Here is a 19,584-nt window from a genome sequence, read left to right on the forward strand (position 1 = left end):
TGGAAATGAAGTGCCTGAGAAAGGTGGTAGGATGCACACTGCGGGACAGGTGAAGAAATGAGGACGTAAGAGCAGAAGCCAAAGTAGCTCCAATTGCAGAAAAGATCAAAGAGAACAGATTACGATGGTATGGGCACATGTGTGAAAAGCAGAAGACAATCTGGTGAGGAGATTTGGGACAGACAGGAAGAAGGTAAGAGGAAGCGTCCAGCAAAGAGGTGGATGGATTGTGTGAAAGAAGATCTGTGACAGTCAGGCATGAGTGTTGAAGAAGGCAGGAGAGTGGCACTGAACTGAGAGAGTTGGCGACAGTTAATATGATACCCCGACCCCATGTAAATGGGAAAAAGGGGGATAATGATGATGATGATGATGATGATGATGTATACATTAAGATCTGTTATAGTGTCAGGCTAATGTAAATACTGTACATAGTTATTTAAGATGTTATGTATAAATACTATGGAATTCATTCAAATGTATTTGAAAAATAAAAAAAAAATTTTGAGAAAAAAAAAAAAGAATCATCTCGTCCCTGCACATCAATGCTTTTTGCATGCATGGGCAATTTAATATGAATACTGGTCAAGGTAGAATCCCCCTTTAAAAAGTCTTCAGCACTTTCCTGGTCCTATCACTCAAAATTCAGGCTGCAGGCAATAGATTTCAGTTAGGTAAGAAGAGAAAACTGATTTAGCTTCATGACTCAGTGCCTTAAGTAACAGGTAGTAAAAGCAGCAAATTCATCATTGGTAATTTCAGAAGGCATGTGTGTGTGTGTGTGTGTGTGTGTGTGTGTGTGTGTGTGTGTGTGTGTGTGTGTGTGTGTGTGTGTGTGTGTGTGTGTGTGTCTGTGTGTGTGTGTGTGTGTGTGTGTGTGTGTGTGTGTGTGTGTGTGTGTGTGTGTGTGTGTAGCCACTTTCCTTTCACATAAAAAATGTTACACTTTACATGTTACTTTCTGCTTCTAGCTGAAAAATGTTGCAGGTTTATATACAGATCTAGCAATTCTAATTAGCCAGACTTCCCTATAATAAAAAGAGAAGATCCATACAAAATGTATTCAGGTATATTACATCTGCAGGTACAGAATGAGACTTGTAAATATTGTTTAGATTATGATGACAGCACCTCCACAATCTGAAAAATCAGGGATGTTTCACTGAGGTTAATTTATTTAAAATCTCTTTTTTCTCTCCTTTTATAGAGCAGTACTGGCAAACTTCACACATCATCCAGGAAAGCTTAAGCTGCTTATAGTGGTTCCAGTTTTGCACAGCAAGGAGCAGTGAAGATGGAATCCCCCTATATCCACTGTATAGACCCGTACCTCTCAACCGTCCCTTATTTTACAGACTATTCCTCATTTTGCCTGATATTTTTACCTTGTCCCTTATAAAATTTTTGATTTTCTGGTATATCATTGAGGAATACACTAAGCCATTAATGCCACTCAATTGAGTTGCACACTTCTTATTGTTCAGAAAAACTTGTTGTCCTGTTAACTTTTTAAAAATAAAATAGAGTACTATTTAAAAATTGTGCCTGATTGTGTGCCTTTGCCCCCCTCCCCAATTATTTTTGGCTGGTCCAAAAATCTTGAGCAAAGAAGATGAGAGGTGTCTACTTCCACCAGATCAGAGACTGGTTAATGTGCCCATAAATGGGGTAATATGATTCCATTTTCTGCTGCTGTAGTAAAATCTACCAAGCGGCATCACATTTAAAACAGATACCTTCATAATGGAAAGGATTATCTGTCATGATAATCGACTTGTTCACTGTAATAGATGTGCCTTCTCTTATGCTATTGTGTATGTAGTATCATACAGACATTTACAGGCATATTGGTGCACATCAATATTTTCTGGGTAGTATACATTGCTTTACTGTATAATATGATCATGTTGTAGTTATGGATTTTTTTCAGTGGTTGTTCAATATTTTTATACACTGCATCTAATGTGGATATTTAACTTGTATCAACTTATTTACTCCACAGGTGAATTTAAGGAATGCACAATTCTGTTCAGTGATGTTGTGACATTCACAAACATATGTGCAGCATGTGAACCTATCCATATTGTGAATATGTTGAATTCAATGTATTCCCGTTTCGATAGACTGACCAATGTTCATGATGTGTACAAAGTAAGCACTGTCTCTAAAATTTTTAATATTTTGTGTGTGTGTGTATAATATATATATATATATATATATATATATATATATATATATATATATATATATATATGTGTGTGTGTGTGTGTGTATATGTATATATATATATATATATATATATATATATATATATATATATATATATATATATATATATATATATATATATATATATATATATATATATATATATATATATATATATAGATAGATAGATAAAAGCAAAAAAAAAAAAAGGACACACAGACAAACCATTTTGTAAAAACTACAAGAAAGACCCAAACAAGCTAAAGTCTTTACTGTGTAATACCTTAAACCTCCTGTAGTGGAGGCCCATGGGATATATGTGAATGACCCCTTAAGGGCATATCAGTGTTTCAGCTACATGGCTTCTGAATGCCATGACTTTTATACTTTTTAGGTCTTTATAGGTACATTAGGCCATTACAGCCAAACTCCACATGCCATGTTTGGCCTCATACATATTACTCACATTCTGCTTTGCAAATTATTCTGCTGGCCACACTTGTGTATAGTAACCTTGGGAGGTAGCCTCCTTTAAGGTCAGCAAAGAATCTATTGCCTAATATGGTTGTTGTGGGACTACCATTGCATTGTACATTGTCAACTAACATATATATGGAGTCACTCGCTTTACTTCTACAAATGGTGGCACTGACAGAGGTAAGAGTTGCCACCACTCTGATAAAAATGACTGCAGCCAAAAGTGTACCTAATCCATCAACAGAATGAAGCTTTTTGGTGTTTGTCTCCAGAAAAGATAGTAATATTCAATCTACAATACCACGCTTGTACGTAAATAGGTGCTCACATAAACCAACTCATAATTATCTGGTTATTGCAGAAGAGTGTGAAACTGTAATGTTATACCTTTTGATATGCAGATATGTTTTGAGACCTGTAAAATTCTTTAAACTTTCATAGTATCTACCTATTGTAAAGAAAAGACAATGAGCTAGAACTAGTCCCATCAGACTTCATAATCAAGTAAATTTATAACAGTTGCATGTTTAAATAAGCCTCTTTTGACATCTACCATATGTTCCTACATGGTCCTTCCTGTGGTATGCTCCATGTTGCATGTTGGTCATATAACATTTGGTAATGGGCAGTGCCTGGATTTGGTAATGATATGGGTACAAGCCAATTGCAGGAGATGGCAGTGAGGTGTACTTTTGAATATAATTAACAAAGCATCATTGAGACAGGGGCAAAAGACAGACAGTTTGCAAACAGACATGCTCATAATATGACAGCCAAATAGACTAAGTGTGGAGTTATTGAGTTACATGATTATGCCCGAGTTATTCAGTTATATGATTATGCCCGAGTTATTCAGTTATATGATTATGCCCGAGTTATTCAGTTACATGATTATGCCCAAGTTATTCAGTTATATGATTATGCCCGAGTTATTCAGTTACATGATTATGCCCAAGTTATTCAGTTACATGATTATGCCCGAGTTATTCAGTTACATGATTATGCCCAAGTTATTCAGTTACATGATTATGCCCGAGTTATTCAGTTACATGATTATGCCCGAGTTATTCAGTTACATAGTTGTGCTAGGAGCATGTCTTCCAGAGCAGCATGTGTGTTGTGGCCGTATGAGGTAACTGTATATAATACATACTCTTAGCACTGATTTCCATTGTGGTGTTTTCTGTAAGTATTTGTATAATGTTTGTCTGCAATTATCTGTACCTTTCAACCATTTTTGACTAGATCCAATAAGACAGCAGTCAGTGATAACACATGAGCAAATGAGGTTGAACGTCAGTCTTCTGCATTTGTACACATCTACTACATACCAGCACAAACTGTCACCCCTCACAATATAAAGAAATACCAACATGGTGAATATACTGCTAGCCAATCAATTTTTTACAGTCTTGCTTTCTGGGATGCAAAAATAATACTCCTAGCCTTACTTGGCCATCTGATTATCAAGCTACCTTTGTGAACAAATTTCTCCATCCTGGAATCTTGTTGCACTGAGTAGCAGCTTATTCATTAAACATATTATGATCACCCACACTTATAACACATAAACATTTTACATGACACCTGGGACCATCTGCATCCATCACTTCCAGTTGATTATGTGATCCTCCATAGATATATTGGGATCACTTTGACCACACACTGATCCATCCCTTGCTTGGTACAGCAGTCACTATTTAACCATCTGCACTTTTATCCACTTGCCGTTTGACATTTTATATTACTGTACAAACGGGTATTTCAGACCTCTGGCTGCATCCGTCAGCCATGACCTAGGTTCCTAAAAATGCTCTTTTAATAGTACTGAGATAGTCACTGACTCCAAGTCCACAACAAGAGTCAGCTTGAATTATGTGAAATGTGTTTCTTAAAAACATATTGAGTTCACTAGCTGTACATGGCACTTGGAATGGAATTTGTCCCTTGCAAATGGAATTTTCACAACTTCAACCAGCTTCACCATTTTATATTGCTGAAATAAATAATTTTAAAGGACTATAGGCACAGAACAATCCGCAAATAAGAGCTATTTGCAGGGATTACATCACAGCACAGAAAACAAATGTCTGTATATAAAGCTTCCCATAGTGTAATGGAGACACTGTCATATTTCCCATAAGGGATGGTGGTTTAGGTACTTTAACAGGGAATAGAAAGAAGTGAATATGATGTTTTGAACAGGCATATCAGAGAGAATGCTTGCTAGAGATGTGGTTTTGGTCAGAAGTTCATTCGTTTGTGCTACAGTATTCATTCATAATCTAGATTCTGTCATAAGATTGTTAGCATGTACACTCTAAGTACTCTGTTCACTTCATTTCTTGTTCACTATCTCTTGGACTAATTCCACATTGAAAATGCAAATCATTAACACAGAATATTTCATTAAAAGGAAATCCGCCACGTACCACCAGGATAAAGAAGATGAGTGAGTACACAATGAAACAACAGTAACTAAAAAAAATGCTCAACTGCAAAATAGCCCAGGATCTCAAAAAAAAAAAACAGATAATTTAAAAACAGAAGGACTTTATTAAATAACGTCAGTGCTTTCATGTTGTAACCTTAGCTTCTTCAGACTTCAATTAAAATCAACAAAGCATGTTTAAAAACATCTAATCCAATCGAAAATAGCAGCCAATATAAATGGATAACTGTATTAATTGGTAATTAACTTCAACACATTGTGACAAAATAGTCACACTGTAAATACAACTGGAGTGATGTGTAAAGTAAAAGCTTGCCAGAACGTACACGATGAAACATTCTAACATCCTAGTCGATGATGTAATATAAACATAAATGGACTTGGTCTTAATAGTCTGCTCAAGATGTACTAAAGACCTTAAAATTAATGTGAATAACCTAACATTCACTTACTTACTATGAATGTCCAGACAGTTAATTCCTGCATCCATTCATAATAAAACGACCAGTAAAAGTTCAACACATAAGCCATAGGACAACCAGCTTAGTACAACCACATGACTGCAGGAAAAGTCATAATGCTCCACTAAATACACATTTATATTATAAAACATCTAAAAAAAATATGTATCTATATACAAAAAACTGAAATATACATGTGGATATAAAGAAATAAGAAAATAAAAATGTAGATATTAAGACATAACATATTGCTACTCGCTGGAGTCCAACAAAATCTCAATATCACCCTAAAAAAAATGTAAATAAGTATGTATATTTTACATTGTAAATACACAATACAAGTCATTATCTATGAATAAGGGGTCTATCCTTTAAAAAGAGCTTCAAGTAGACCATATCATTAAGACCATGAAATGTATACGCTTGTAAGGTGATAATCAGTTTTGCTCCATCTTCTCTGTCCTATTAATATTGTTTCCTATTCTATGACGCTTGCCCACGACCTGGAGAACATAAAACTCAAAACCATGTGGTGGTCCTGCTTATAAAACGTGTTTAGCAGTTGTAATAGATGCATCACATTTCCAAATCTTGTATACATGTTCCTTGACCCTCTCTCTCAAAGTCCATTTGTGACAGCACATTTTTTTACTCAACAAGTTCTGTTTTGACTTTGATCCATCCATAATCTTGCCCTCCATGTGAGATATGTGTGTCTAGTTTTTCGTTTCAGGGTAGTGGTTCCCCATCTGCTAATGTGTCTTCTACAGCACCCTCCTGTTTAGAAATCTGTCCAAATACCTGTTACAGTGTGTATTTATATATCCCAGAATGGTAATGAGGAGCCTGCAAGTCAGCATTATCTCTGAGAGGTAAATTTTGTTCTTAGTAATGATGGCTTCTTGTCATCCCAGGGTGAAAACAAGTCTGGAGTATGTGCCAGCTGATATGTGGCCAATACCCTGGATTTCCAAATGTTTCTTGATCAATTTCTGGAACTTCCAAGTCCAATTACTTCGTCTCTCTCTCTCTTATTTCCATCCCGTGCCATTTAGCACATTGGTTAATGAGTGCTCTCCAAGCACTCATTGTTTCAGTAGTGGTTATGGTTTTACAGGGTTGGGTCGATAGCCTGGTGCCCAACCCTCCTCAGAGGGTATACTACACACTCACACCTAGGGCCAATTTAGACTGTCCAATCCACTTACTGCATGTCTTTGGAATCTGGGAGGAAATCAGAGCACCCGAAGGAAACCCACACAAACAGAGAGGACATGAAGACTCTACACAGAAGGTACCCCAGCAAAGAATCAAACTGGAGAACCTCTTGCCATGAGGTGACAATGCTAAGGATTGCACCACTGCACCATCCCCAATTTCCTCCTACAGATGCTATTAAAATTCTAAGTCTATATATAACAAATCTTGGATGATCTCATAATTGTTGCATGAAACTGACATGGCTCCCAGCATAGAAACCTGACTTGGGGAAAACTAAACTTTGATGTTTGTCATGTTTCAGAAACTATGTGTTTCATATCTACATGGAACTATCTAAGACTTCAAATTGTTCTACTTTCTCCATTGAATAGGTAATGGGAGTGAAACTATAGATTTCTTCTCATTTTTTCAAACATCATTGTACTTTATCCATCATATTAAACAGCACTTAGAAAACTATCAACTGTACAGTCAATACAAATATGCACAATTTTAAAATACATAAATTAATTTTTCATCTCTAAGAAAGCTGAACTAAAAGCATCATCATAAACAATATACATAAATTGCTACAACAAAATAATATAACTAAGCAACATTATTTAATGATAACATATAATAGGATGCTCTGGTATTTATCCATGAGCCTTAGCCTGTCTTTCTTTACCCATACTGTACTTTACTATTTTGTTCCTACACATCTTCTTTCGGCTGCTCCCATTAGGGGTCGCCACAACAGATCAACTGCTTCCATTTCTTAATGTCCTCTGCATCTTGTTCTGTCACACCAACCACTTGCATGTCCTCTCTCACCACATCCATAAACCTTATCTTAGGCCTCCCTCTTTTCCTGTTACCCGGCAGCTTCATCCTTAGCATCTTTTTCCCAATATACTCTGCATCCCTCCTGAGCACATGTCCAAACCAACATAATCTTGCCGCTCTGGCTTTGTCTCCAAACCTTCCAACCTCCTAATCCTGTCCATCCTCGTCACACCCAGTGCAAATCTTAACATCTTCAACTCTGCCACGTCAAGCTCTGACTCCTGCCTTTTTGTCAGTGCCAGTGTCTCCAACCCATATAACATAGCTGGTCTCACTACCCTCTTGTAGACCTTCCCTTTCACTCTTACTGGTACTCATCTGTCACAAATCACTCCTGACACTCTTCTCCACCCACTCCATCCTGCCTGTACTCTCTTCTTCACCTCTCTTCCACACTCACCATTACTCTGAACTGTTGATCCCAAGTACTTAAACTCATCCACCTTCGCCACCTCTACTCCCTGCATCCTCACCATTCATCTATCCTCCCTCTCATTCACACACATATATTCTGTCTTAGTCATGCTGACCTTCATTCCTCTTCTCTCTAAAGCATATCTCCACCTTTCCAGGGTCTCCTCCACCTGTTCCCTACTCTCACTACAGATCACAATGTCATCTGCAAACATCATAGTCCACGGGGACTCCTGTCTGAGCTCGTCTGTCAACCTGTCCATCACCATTGTAAATAAGAAAGGGCTCAGAGCTGATCCTTGATGTATTCCCACCTCCACCTTGAATGCATCCGTCACTCCTACCGCAGACCTTACCACTGTCACACTACCCTTGTACATATTCTGTACCACTCTTACATACTTCTCTGACACTCCCGACTTCCTCATGCAATACCACAACTCCTCTCTAGGCACCCTGTCATATGCTTTTTCTAAATCCACAAAGACACAATGCAACTCCTTCTGACCTTCTCTGTACTTCTCCATCAACACTCTCAGAGCAAACATCACATCTGTAGTGCTCTTTCCTGGGATTAAACCATACTGCTGATCACTAATCATCACTTCCCTTCTTAACCTAACTTCCACTACTCTTTCCCATAACTTCATGCTGTGACTGATCAGTTTAATCCCTCTGTAGTTACTACAGCTATGCACATCACCCTTATTCTAATAAATCGGTACCAAAACACTTTTTCTCCATTCCTCAGGCATCCTCTCACTTTCCAAGATTTCATTAAACAATCTAGTTAAAAACTCCACTGCCATTTCACCTAAACACCTCCATGCTTCCACAGGTATGTCATCTGGACCAACAGCCTTTCCGTTCTTCATTCTCTTCATAGCTATCCTTACTTCCTCCTTGCTAATCCACTGCACTTCATGATTCACTATCCGCACATCATCCAACCTTCTCTCCCTCTCATTCTCATCATTCATCAACCCCTCAAAGTACTCTTTCCATCTGCTCAACACACTCACCTCGCTTGTGAGTACATTTCCCTCATTATCCTTTATTACCCTTACCTGCTGGACATTTTTACTAGCTCAGTCCCACTGTCTAGCCAATCGGTACAGGTCCTTTTCTCCCTCCTTAGTGTCTAACTTTTTATACAACTCTTCATACGCCTTATCCTTAGCCTTCATCACCTCTCTCTTTGCCATGCACCTCATCTCCTTATACTCTTGTCTACTTTCTTCATCTCTTTGACAATCCCACTTCTTCTTCACCAACCTCTTTCTTTGTATACTCTACTGTACTTCTTCATTCCACCACCAGGTCTCCTTGTCCTCCTTCCTCTTTCCAGATGTCACACCAAGCACCTTTCTAGCCATCTCTCTTACTAGCTCTGCTGTAGTTACCCAGCTATTCGGTAACTCTTCACTGCCACCCAGTGCCTGTCTTAACTCTTCCCTGAACATCACCTCACAATTACCCTTTTTCAATTTCCACCATTTGATCCTTGGTGCTGCCCTCACACTCATTCTCCTCTTCCTGATCACCAATGTCATCCTACAAACCACCATCCTATGCTGCCAAACTACACTTTCCCCTGACACCACTTTACAGTCTCCAATCTCCTTCAGACTGGCCCTTCTACATAAGATATAATCCACCTGTGTGCATCTTCCTCCACTCTTGTATGTCACCCTATGCTCCTCCCTCTTGTTAAAATACGTATTCATCACAGCCATGTCCATCCTTTTCGCAAAATCCACTACCATCTGACCTTCTGCATTCCTTTGCTTAACACCATACCTACCCATTACTTCCTCATCCCCTCTGTTCCCTTCACCAACATACCCATTGAAATCTGCTCCAATCACCAGTCTCTCACCCTTGGGTACAGTCATCACCACTTCATCCAACTCAGTCCAAAATTTTTCTTTCTCATCCATCGCTCACCCAACTTGTGGAGCATATGCACTAACAACATTCATCATTACACCATCAGTTTCCAGCTTCATAAACATCACTCTATCCGACACTCTTTTCACCTCTAAAACACTCTTAGCATAGTGTTCCTTCAGGATAATGCCTATGCCATTTCTCCTCCCATCCACACCATGATAAAACAATTTGAAACCGCCTTCGATACACCTAGCCTTGCTCCCCTTCCATCTGGTCTCTGGTCTCTCTCTAATTTGTTCCTACACATATAAGTCTGAAAGCTGTCAGTCCATTTCTTTGGTACCTTATTTCAATAAAAGAAGAGTAGTGAAAGGATTATTGCCACCAGCTGTCTAATTCAGCATACAGTGATAGTTTGTAATTCTTATAAAGCATATTTATTGTGACCAGCAAAAACTCAACCCTCTCTAATAACAGAATTTTGTACCTTGTAGACCAACTCACCAGTTGATGCATTTTGCCCTTATTTTATTGGTACTCAGACAGTTTCCAAATCTTGGGGAAATAAATGAAATTAGAGCTTCCATATCTCTAGCATGCATAAAATTATCTCTAGCATGCATCAAATCCATTCTGATATCTCTTCCCTGTCCTAGCTTGAGAGTAGTATCATTTGTGCAAAGTTTTAAGTAGTATAAGAGCTAGGATGGCTAGAAGACTAATCTTGTACTAACGTGAAGATTTTTTTCTAACATATGGCCATTTAAATGAATATTTACCCATATATCCCTACTTCTATGCATTTTGTTCCAGTCTGCTCCCATTTCCTTAAGTAAAGATGTATATGCATTTGGAATTTTAATAACTGCATTACTGTGTACTGGATTCTGCACTACATTGCTCACCCTAGCAACTGAATTAGGGGGTTGTATCTGTTTGTTAAGTAAATATCTTAACTGAAAATACTGACAGTGTGGGATTCTATCACCTCTGTAAAGTTTGCCTGTTGCTGCAAAATCTAAAAATGATCTCTTGTCCCCATTCCACATATTTCACAACTATGCAATACTCCTTGATAGCAAATCGCACCAGAAAAGAACTCTCCTGTTGACATAACACAATGGATTTTACCATACATGATTAAAACATCCTGGCTCTGGTCTCTGGTGACTTGTATATTTTTTGTCTATGCTGCTTCAGCAAGCATAGTTCTAAACCTCTCAGATGCCAGGTCCTGTTGGTTTGATAAATGGGGACTGTTACTAAACTAAGTTTAATAAACTCCTGCCTGACCAGCACCACAGTGGCCTCAGTTGAAGTTTTGACCTCAACAACAGCATTCCCCAGCTGCCTGTATGTACCATTTCAGATGGGAGACTCCAAACACATCTTTATCTTTGGAGGTCATTAATCCCCTTCTTATTCTAGCCAGTTTAGCTTCCCAAATAAAATTCATTATTTCTCCCTGAATCTTTTCCAGGTGTTTATAGTGGGCTATATGTGGAATGTGCCTGAGCAAGAAAAGACCTTTAGGTGGCATCCCCATATGGATTTTTGTATAGTTTAGTTCTATACTTTGTGTTCAAGTCTTCTGTCTCAAACAACAAGGCATGCATTTGTGTACCCAAGTATTTAACTTCCTTTATTATTTTCATAAGTGTTTTGAAAGGCCCCTGGGATTCTCCAATCTCACATAGTATGATTAATGACAATATAACTGCTGAGTGATTTCTGAACATTTAAATAGACACAAGTTCTCTGGGATGAGTTTCTTAGCATGAAGCATGTGTGGGATGGTATTCTTAGGGTCCCTGACCCAAAGTGCTTCAAAAATTATGCAATGCAGACAAGTGGTTGGTAAAGTATTTGTATATCCCAGATTTCACATTTTTGGCATAATTCATCTGCCAGAATGTCTGTCAGCATTATGAAGAGTAAAGGAGAAACTTGTCCCCTTTGTCTGATACTTCTCTACAGCTTGAAATAGGAAGGACGTGTCTGGCACTTGAGCTGATTAGGGTGAATCTTTGTATAAGACATGACAATTCTCACTAAAGTCTTTTGGGAAACCTAAGTGATTCAGTAACCCCCAAAATTCAATTCCGGTGATCAAATGTATTACTAAATACAATACTACTGCTGCCCTAGGTTATATATAGTTCATTGTGAAACTTGGTGTATTTTGAGCTTCAATCTCACCAAACTTGGACCTCCTATTCCACGTTTTACTAATCCTTGCTGTCTCTCCATTGGTATGTACGTATGTATGTATGAGTATTTGTATTTATTTATTTACTTCTGTTTTTCTGTTTGTTAACTGGGGTAGAACACTGATTGCAATGGATCATTTTTAAGCTCAGCCAGAGTTTTAAAATTCATTGAAAAACATAGAACAAAATGCTGAATAAGAAATATCACAGGTAACTTGACTAATATTTAAAGCATAGAAAACTGACACAGGGGTCATGTACAAGTAACCTGTGGAAGTATCCCTTCTAGTACATTGGCTAGGATCTTACATTCTACAGAAAGAAGTGATATCTGTCTCTAACTAGCTGCGTCCATGGGTTTCTTTTATAGGTTTAACAGTATAAGTATAACATTAGTTTGTCTCAGTCTGGTTGATAGAACTCCCATATCCAATGCTTTAAGCTAAACCTGGTGGAAAACTGGGAGAAGCTCTTTTCTGTATTGTTTATAAAACTCAGTTGTCAGTCCATCTGGAACAGGATCCTTTCCTAACTTCAGTGACATGGTTATCTGACTGAATGATTTCTGTTACTCCATTCAGCTTCCCTAATCTTTTTCTTTCTCTTTCTTTTTCACTTTGACTTCTAAGTGGAATCTGCATTAAATATGCAGTAGTTACCTCCTCGTCCCCAGCTTTCTGGGTAGACATGTAGACATTTCTGAACCTTTTGTACGCAGCTTCACCAATCTCCACATGACTATGCATAATCATCGTGCCTATATCCTCAAACACTGAACTGTAATACACATCTCTCCCCCAGATTCTTTATAGCTTGCACGATGTGCAAGATTGGTGCAGGAGCTCAAGAAGGCAATATGTATGCCGTGCGATCCAGGAACAGCCTGCAGGGGCATGCACAAGTGCCCCTGAACGAATCCTGCACGGACTAAGCCCTTGTATGCAAATCACCCCATTTGCAGGAGAAATCTATGCAACTGAGGTGGTTTTGCAATCCAGGAAGCTTGCAACCATCCATGCAGGGCTAGTGCTATCTGCAGAAATGTACTCAGTTAGTAGCTGAGTACATTTCTGCAAAATCCAAAACGAAGCTGTGACAGCTCCAAATAAAGGCTGCATATCATGTAGTAAGCATGCCAATGGCCAAGTATAAGGCCATTGGCATTGCAAACAGTAAAAAAAAACCACAAAATCAACTTTTATTTTTTTAGCCGATCTCGGCTGTTTAAGCGTAGGGCAGTGGCACACAAATGGGATCGGGGGGAAATAACAAAATGAGCCTAAATTAAGCAATCTAACTAAAATCAGTATTCTGCCATGCAAGTCAATGTCAGGCAGAAGACAACATGGCCAGTGAGTAGTGGTTGCTAAGGGGGGAGACTCAGTATGAGACATGTAACTATGCATTAGCAGGCAATCCTATGCAAATGAGGGGAAGGATAGTGAATCCCAGTTTTCCCTAACATGTGAGTCAGGTCCCAACAGTGTAAGAGTAGGAATAGCTTGGTGCAAGCCTAAGAGTTAGGTGACATCATGGGGGTGTGTGTCAGGCATACTGTAAGCAGACTGGAGCCCTGTGGCTCGGGTTTGCTCCTAGCATAGCACAGCTAAGCTAGGGGGTGTGTCTAAACCTGCCTAGCACTCTATACATAGCCTAGGCGGGTGTGCGCACCAGGTTTTACAGTAAGAAAAAAGAAGTTAAACCAGGAAATAGCAGCAGTATGCACATTTGAGCACTCTGTTTGCATGGCGCACACCTGGGCTTAAACAGGAAGGCAATGGAAAGGGAAAACAGCAGTAGGAAGGTAATCAAGGAGAACTAGCTTAGCTGGCAGGTGAAATGTATCAGAATCAGCCAATTACACAGGCAGTAGACCAGTCCAGCCCAGAACACTACTATAAAGTATGGAAACACCTTCCCCTCTGTTTTTTCCCACACTCTACACCGCTGGTGTAAACAAGCAGGGAACTTTTAACACTTACAACAGCAAAATGATAGGGGCTGCAATAGCTATCATACAACAACTTGTGGAAGGGGCTGAGGGAGGTGAGGATGTGAATGCTGTTAACCAACCCACAGTGAGGAGACGGAGAAGAGTGTACAGACCCAGGGTAACCTACCAGGGGCTACATGAGCTGGAGATAGTGGAGCACTATAGGGTGGACAGGGACCTCCTACAACAAATTGTTGAGTTGTGCCGGCCATGCCTGACACACAGAACTAATAGAGGGGAACCCATCCCAGTGGATACCAAGGTATGTGTAGGCCTACGAATACTAGCTACAGGTGCCTTCCAAAGGCAAACTGGGGTATGATGGGTATTTCACAGGCATCAGCATCCAGGGTACTCCACCAGTTCGTGGATGCCATGTCAGCACATGTCGGTGAGCGAGTATATTTCCCCAGCACCCGTGAGGCATTGGCCAGCAATATACAACAGTTCCACCAAATAGCAGAATACCCTGAGATAGTGGGTACTATAGACTGCGTGCACATATGCATCAAAGCACCACCCAGTGAGCGGGGTAGGGTCTACATCAACCACAAGGGCTTCCCCTCCATCAACTTCCAGGTCGTTTGCGATGCCCAGGGCATAATAATGACTGTGTGTGCCGGCTGCCGTGGAAGCTATCACAGTTCCCACATCTGACATCTGATGCAGCTGTACCAGAGATTTGCCAATGGGGACATCCCTGATGGTCACCTAGTGGGGGATGCTGGATACGCACTGGCGCCGTGGCTGATGACACCCATCAGAAATGCACACACACCCTAACAAGAACTCCATAATGAGGCACACGCACATACCAGAATTATAGTAGAGCATGTGTTTGGGATGCTCAAGTCACGGTTCCGGTGCCTGGACACATCTGGTGGAGCCTTGCAGTACTCACCAGCTACATGTATTCAAATTGTCCATGTATGTGCCATGCTACACAATATGATCCTGTGGAAACAGTTGCAACAGAAACAGCACAGGGCAGGGCCACATAGTCCCCCACCATTGCCAAGGCCTGCACAGGCACAGAGTGACTCAGAGGAGGAACAACCTGAGCCTGCCCTAGTAGGCAGAAGGAGGCATGCCCAGTATGCCCTAGCCTTGGCAAAGAGGCAACACATAGCACATACACTGACACAGGAGGGACCCTGGGAATAACACCTCTCTCTGACTCTCACATACAGTAAAAGTGATGCCAAACATTACACTACCTGTGCTTAACCATGTGTAGGGATTGTATTATGTGCATCCGACATAGGCAGCCCTGCAGCACCACCCTCAATACTGGGACACCCACAAGGTAAGTGACTCACACATGCCAGTCAGGAGGGTTCACATACTCAACAACAGTCACAGCCAATAGGACAGGTGTAGACAAACACAAACAAAGGCTGTGCTATGGCCTCTGAATGAGGCCTATGGGTAACCTCCCCCCCAGACCTACACAAACAGACTAACGCAGGTCAGGCAGTGGGATGTCAGTTCTAAAGGGTAGGAAGTCAGGAACTAATATGTAGGTAATTAAAAGCTAAGATCTATAGTACACTGGTATGCCTCTAGTCAGCACGATAGGTAAGACTACAGACTGAAATGGAGTACCCGATATACCAGTACAGTCCTAGCAAATGTGTACAAATGTCAGGTGTGCCCCCATATCCTACATAGAAATGTAGTCACAGTCAAGTGTGCCCCCCCAATTCTGTGTAGAAATGTAGAAATAGTCAGGTGTGCCCCCCATCCTAGTAGAAATGTAGTAACAGTCAGGTGTGCCCCCCCCCAATCCTGTGTAGAAATGTAGAAATAGTCAGGTGTGCCCCCCCATCCTACATAGAAATATAGTAACAGTCAGGTGTGTCCCCCATCCTATGCAGAAATGTAATAACAGTCACTGCCAAATGATCGACGGATAGCCTGCAGAGACAGCATGCTACCTGTAGGTGTACAACACAAAGGTCAGCACTGCAGTACAAACTACCTGGACTTGCTCCACACATGCAATACAGATGGCCATACTGGGCATGCCCACACATTTAAACACATGAAGGTCATGTCTGGAAACACCAGTGGACCAGAAATATCTGGCAGCTGCAGATGTTAGTGCAGACACTCCTCAGTCTGCACCACTTATGCTTTGCACACACAGTGGATAGGAATACAGGCATATAAGTAAAGGCAACACACTATAATAAGTCAAAGGTAGATGTACATAGATGTGTGGAAGAGAGTGACTGTGACAAGAAGCCATCCAGCCTGTCCCACCTAGCACACAGCCAAAGGGCCACAACCACACAAGGGTCAGATGTTACTCACTGCAGATACTAGCCACCGGTATCTGCCAGCATTACAGAGTATGTGGTGCAGGTGCCAGCTGTGCAACATGACTGTTCAAGGAAGTAGTCATCTAACAGCTGTATACACGTACCTGTGTAATATGACCCAGGTTGTGCCCACATGTGGCATGTCAACCCCTAGATGAATGGGTTATGGCCCATGCACACACACTGTCCTCCCCATAGCCCCACTATGACAAGCATGCTGAGGTCATCCACTGTGAAATACACCTTTGGGAGAGCTTTAGCCCAGTGATCCTTGTGACGCGTCCCATAACTGCGTACTGCTGTAGTGTGATAAACTAGTTAGATAGGAGTTCTAACCCCATCCTTGGCAACTGTGTGTGTGTGTGTGTGTGTGTGTGTGTGTGTGTGTGTGTGTGTGTGTGTGTGTGTGTGTGTGTGTGTGTGTGTGTCTGTTCGTCTCTGTCTGTGTAAAGAGCAATTATTTTTAGGGTGGTCACACTCCCTACAATTGAAATGCTCTACTTTGGTAAGGCTGCTGATGTCATCCACCTCTGGGAAGGTTGTATCTCAGTAATTTCCGTGGCGCATCTCATAACTGCATACTGCTGTAGTGTGATAAAATAGTTAGGTAGGAGTTCTAACCCCAGCCTTGGCAACTGTTTGTGTCTGTCTGTGTAGAAAGCAATGCTTTTTAGGGTAGTCATACCCCCTACAATTTAAAAGCTGCACTTTGGTAAGGCTGCTGATGTCATCCACCTAGAAATACACCCCTGGGAAGGTTGTATTCCAGTAATCTACTTGGCATGTCCTATAACTGCTTACTGCTGTAGTATGATTAAAATAGTTAGATAGGAGTTCTAACTCCAGCCTTGGCAACTGTGTGTGTGTGTCTATCTGACTCTGTCTGTGTAGACAACAATGTTTTTTAGGGTAGTCACACTCCCTGCAATTGAAATGCTCTACTTTGGGAAGGCTGCTGATGTCATCCACCTAGAAATACACCTCTGGGGAGGTTTTAGCCTAGTAATCTCCGTAGTGCATGCCATACCTGTGTACTGCTGTAGTATGATAAATTAGTTAGGTAGGTGTTCTAATCCCAGACTTAGCAAGAGTGCATGTGTGTGTCTGTCCGACCCTGTCTGTGTAGAGAGCAATGCTTTTTAGGGTAGTCACACTCCATACAATTTGTATGCTCTACTTTGGCAAGGCTGCTGATGTCATCCACCTAGAAATACACCTCTGGGAAGGATGTAGCCCACTAATCTCTGCAGCACTTGCCATAACTGTGTACTGCTGTAGTGTGATATAGACCTCTGTTAGGGGTTCTATACCCACACATGTCAGTTGTGGATGCTTTGTGTGTGTTTCAATGTCTGTGTAGGGAGCAATGCATTTTCGGCTAGTCACACTCAGTACATGTCAAATGCCCTACTTTGGCAATCCTGCTGATGTCATTCATTGTGAAATACACCTTTGGGGAAGGAGACCTCCAGTAATCCTTGTGGTGTATCCTATAACAGCTCCATGCTGTAGTGTGATATCAATCTCTGTTAGGGGTTCTATACCCACACATGTCAATTGCGGATGTTTAGAGTGTATTGCATTGTATGTGTAGGGAGCAATGCATTTTAGGCTAGTCACACTCAGTACATTTCAAATGCCCTACTTTGGCAATCCTGCTGATGTCATTCATTGTCAATACACCTTTGGGGAAGGAGATCTCCAGTAATCCCCGTGGTGTGTCCTAAAACAGCCCCATGCTGTAGTGTGATATAGACCTCTGTGCTAGGGGTTCTATACCCACACATGTCAGTTGTGGATGGTTTGTGTGTGTGTCACTATCTGTGTAGGGAGCAATGCCTTTTAGCCTAGTCACACTCACTACAATTTGAATGTCCTACTTTGGCAATCCTGCAGATATCATCCAATGTGATATATACCTTTGGGGAAGGAGTACTCCAGTAATCTCTGTGGCGCATACTATAACTGCATAGTGCTGTAATGTAATAAACTAGTTAGGTAGGGATTCTAATCTCAGACATGACAGGTGTGTGTTTGTAACTCATATCCTGTGTGGAGAGGGGTGTGAGTGTATGACACCTGGGCTCAAGGTGGAGTGGCTTTTGCAAATTTCTTATATGGTGGCCCTAGTATATATCACAATGTCCACTGTACAAGGATAACAGATGTGGAATAGCCATGAGGCAAATCCATACCCATACATGTGACATCAAGGCCAGGCAATCACAGTTAGCAACCCCAGTATTGCCCAGAGCACACCCTCAATCTATGTCTCATATACACACACACACATGCCGAGGCAACAGCCAATAAGTGTGTAGTACACTGCATATTGACCACTGATAGTAACTATGGAGTGATTGCAGTGGCCTACAGAGGGCATGGCACCCTGTCCATCTGTCCAATAGGCACATACATGCAGACAGTGCACCTTCCCCATGTTCCCCACTGGACACCTGCAACACCTGTGGTGCCATCACATGTGACCCACAAAGGACATACCATGCTTGAAAACATGCCCTGTATGGACAGATGCCACTGACACCAGGGAATGCCATTATCATGCTATCAATGTAGGTGCAGGGTTAACCTGCTGTCCATTACCAGTTCCTGCCACAGGTGGCCAAGACTGGCACATCTGATGATAATCTGTGTACACAACATGAGCCCGACACTCCAGGTACAGTTCCACATGTCACTGTACATGCATGTGGGAGGTGTGCACATCCCAGACACTGTCCATGTCATGGACTAAGGAACACATACATGGCAAGCGATGCACAGCATTGGCCACACGCAATAGTCACCCAGGTGACTGGATGGTGGATACAATACCAACCTGTGTGGGTAAATGCAGAATACACAGCCCTGAGCCACAATGCAGGCCATTGTCATGTGGCCTGATGCCAAGGTATACCAATTACCTAGCCTTGTATAGCCATCTGGCACAGTCGACCACCACATACCCATGCAGAAATGCACCCATGCATGTCAGTACTGGCACCCTGTGTGTTTGTGTGTGTGTTGTATGATGCGTATGATCACATCTACACTCACTACAATCCCCAGTGGCATACTGAAGCATGCTGTCTGATGTCAGACACCT

The 19,584-nt window shown here is 41.2% G+C and overlaps 1 protein-coding gene across 1 annotated transcript in view; it reads left to right on the forward strand.

Annotated features, from left to right (window-relative positions):
- LOC122802426 (guanylate cyclase soluble subunit beta-2-like) overlaps window positions 1-19,584 on the forward strand; it is an 866,018-nt gene that overhangs the window by 753,154 nt on the left and 93,280 nt on the right. Inside the window, exon 13 of the mRNA XM_044072045.1 lies at window positions 2,003-2,151. Within this exon, the coding sequence (XP_043927980.1) occupies window positions 2,003-2,151 (149 nt within the window). The remainder of the gene's footprint in view (window positions 1-2,002; window positions 2,152-19,584) is intronic.

The sequence above is a fragment of the Protopterus annectens genome, chromosome 5.part0, assembly GCF_019279795.1.
Source record: "Protopterus annectens isolate FY-2018-M chromosome 5.part0, PAN1.0, whole genome shotgun sequence".
Lineage (NCBI taxonomy): Eukaryota > Metazoa > Chordata > Ceratodontiformes > Protopteridae > Protopterus > Protopterus annectens.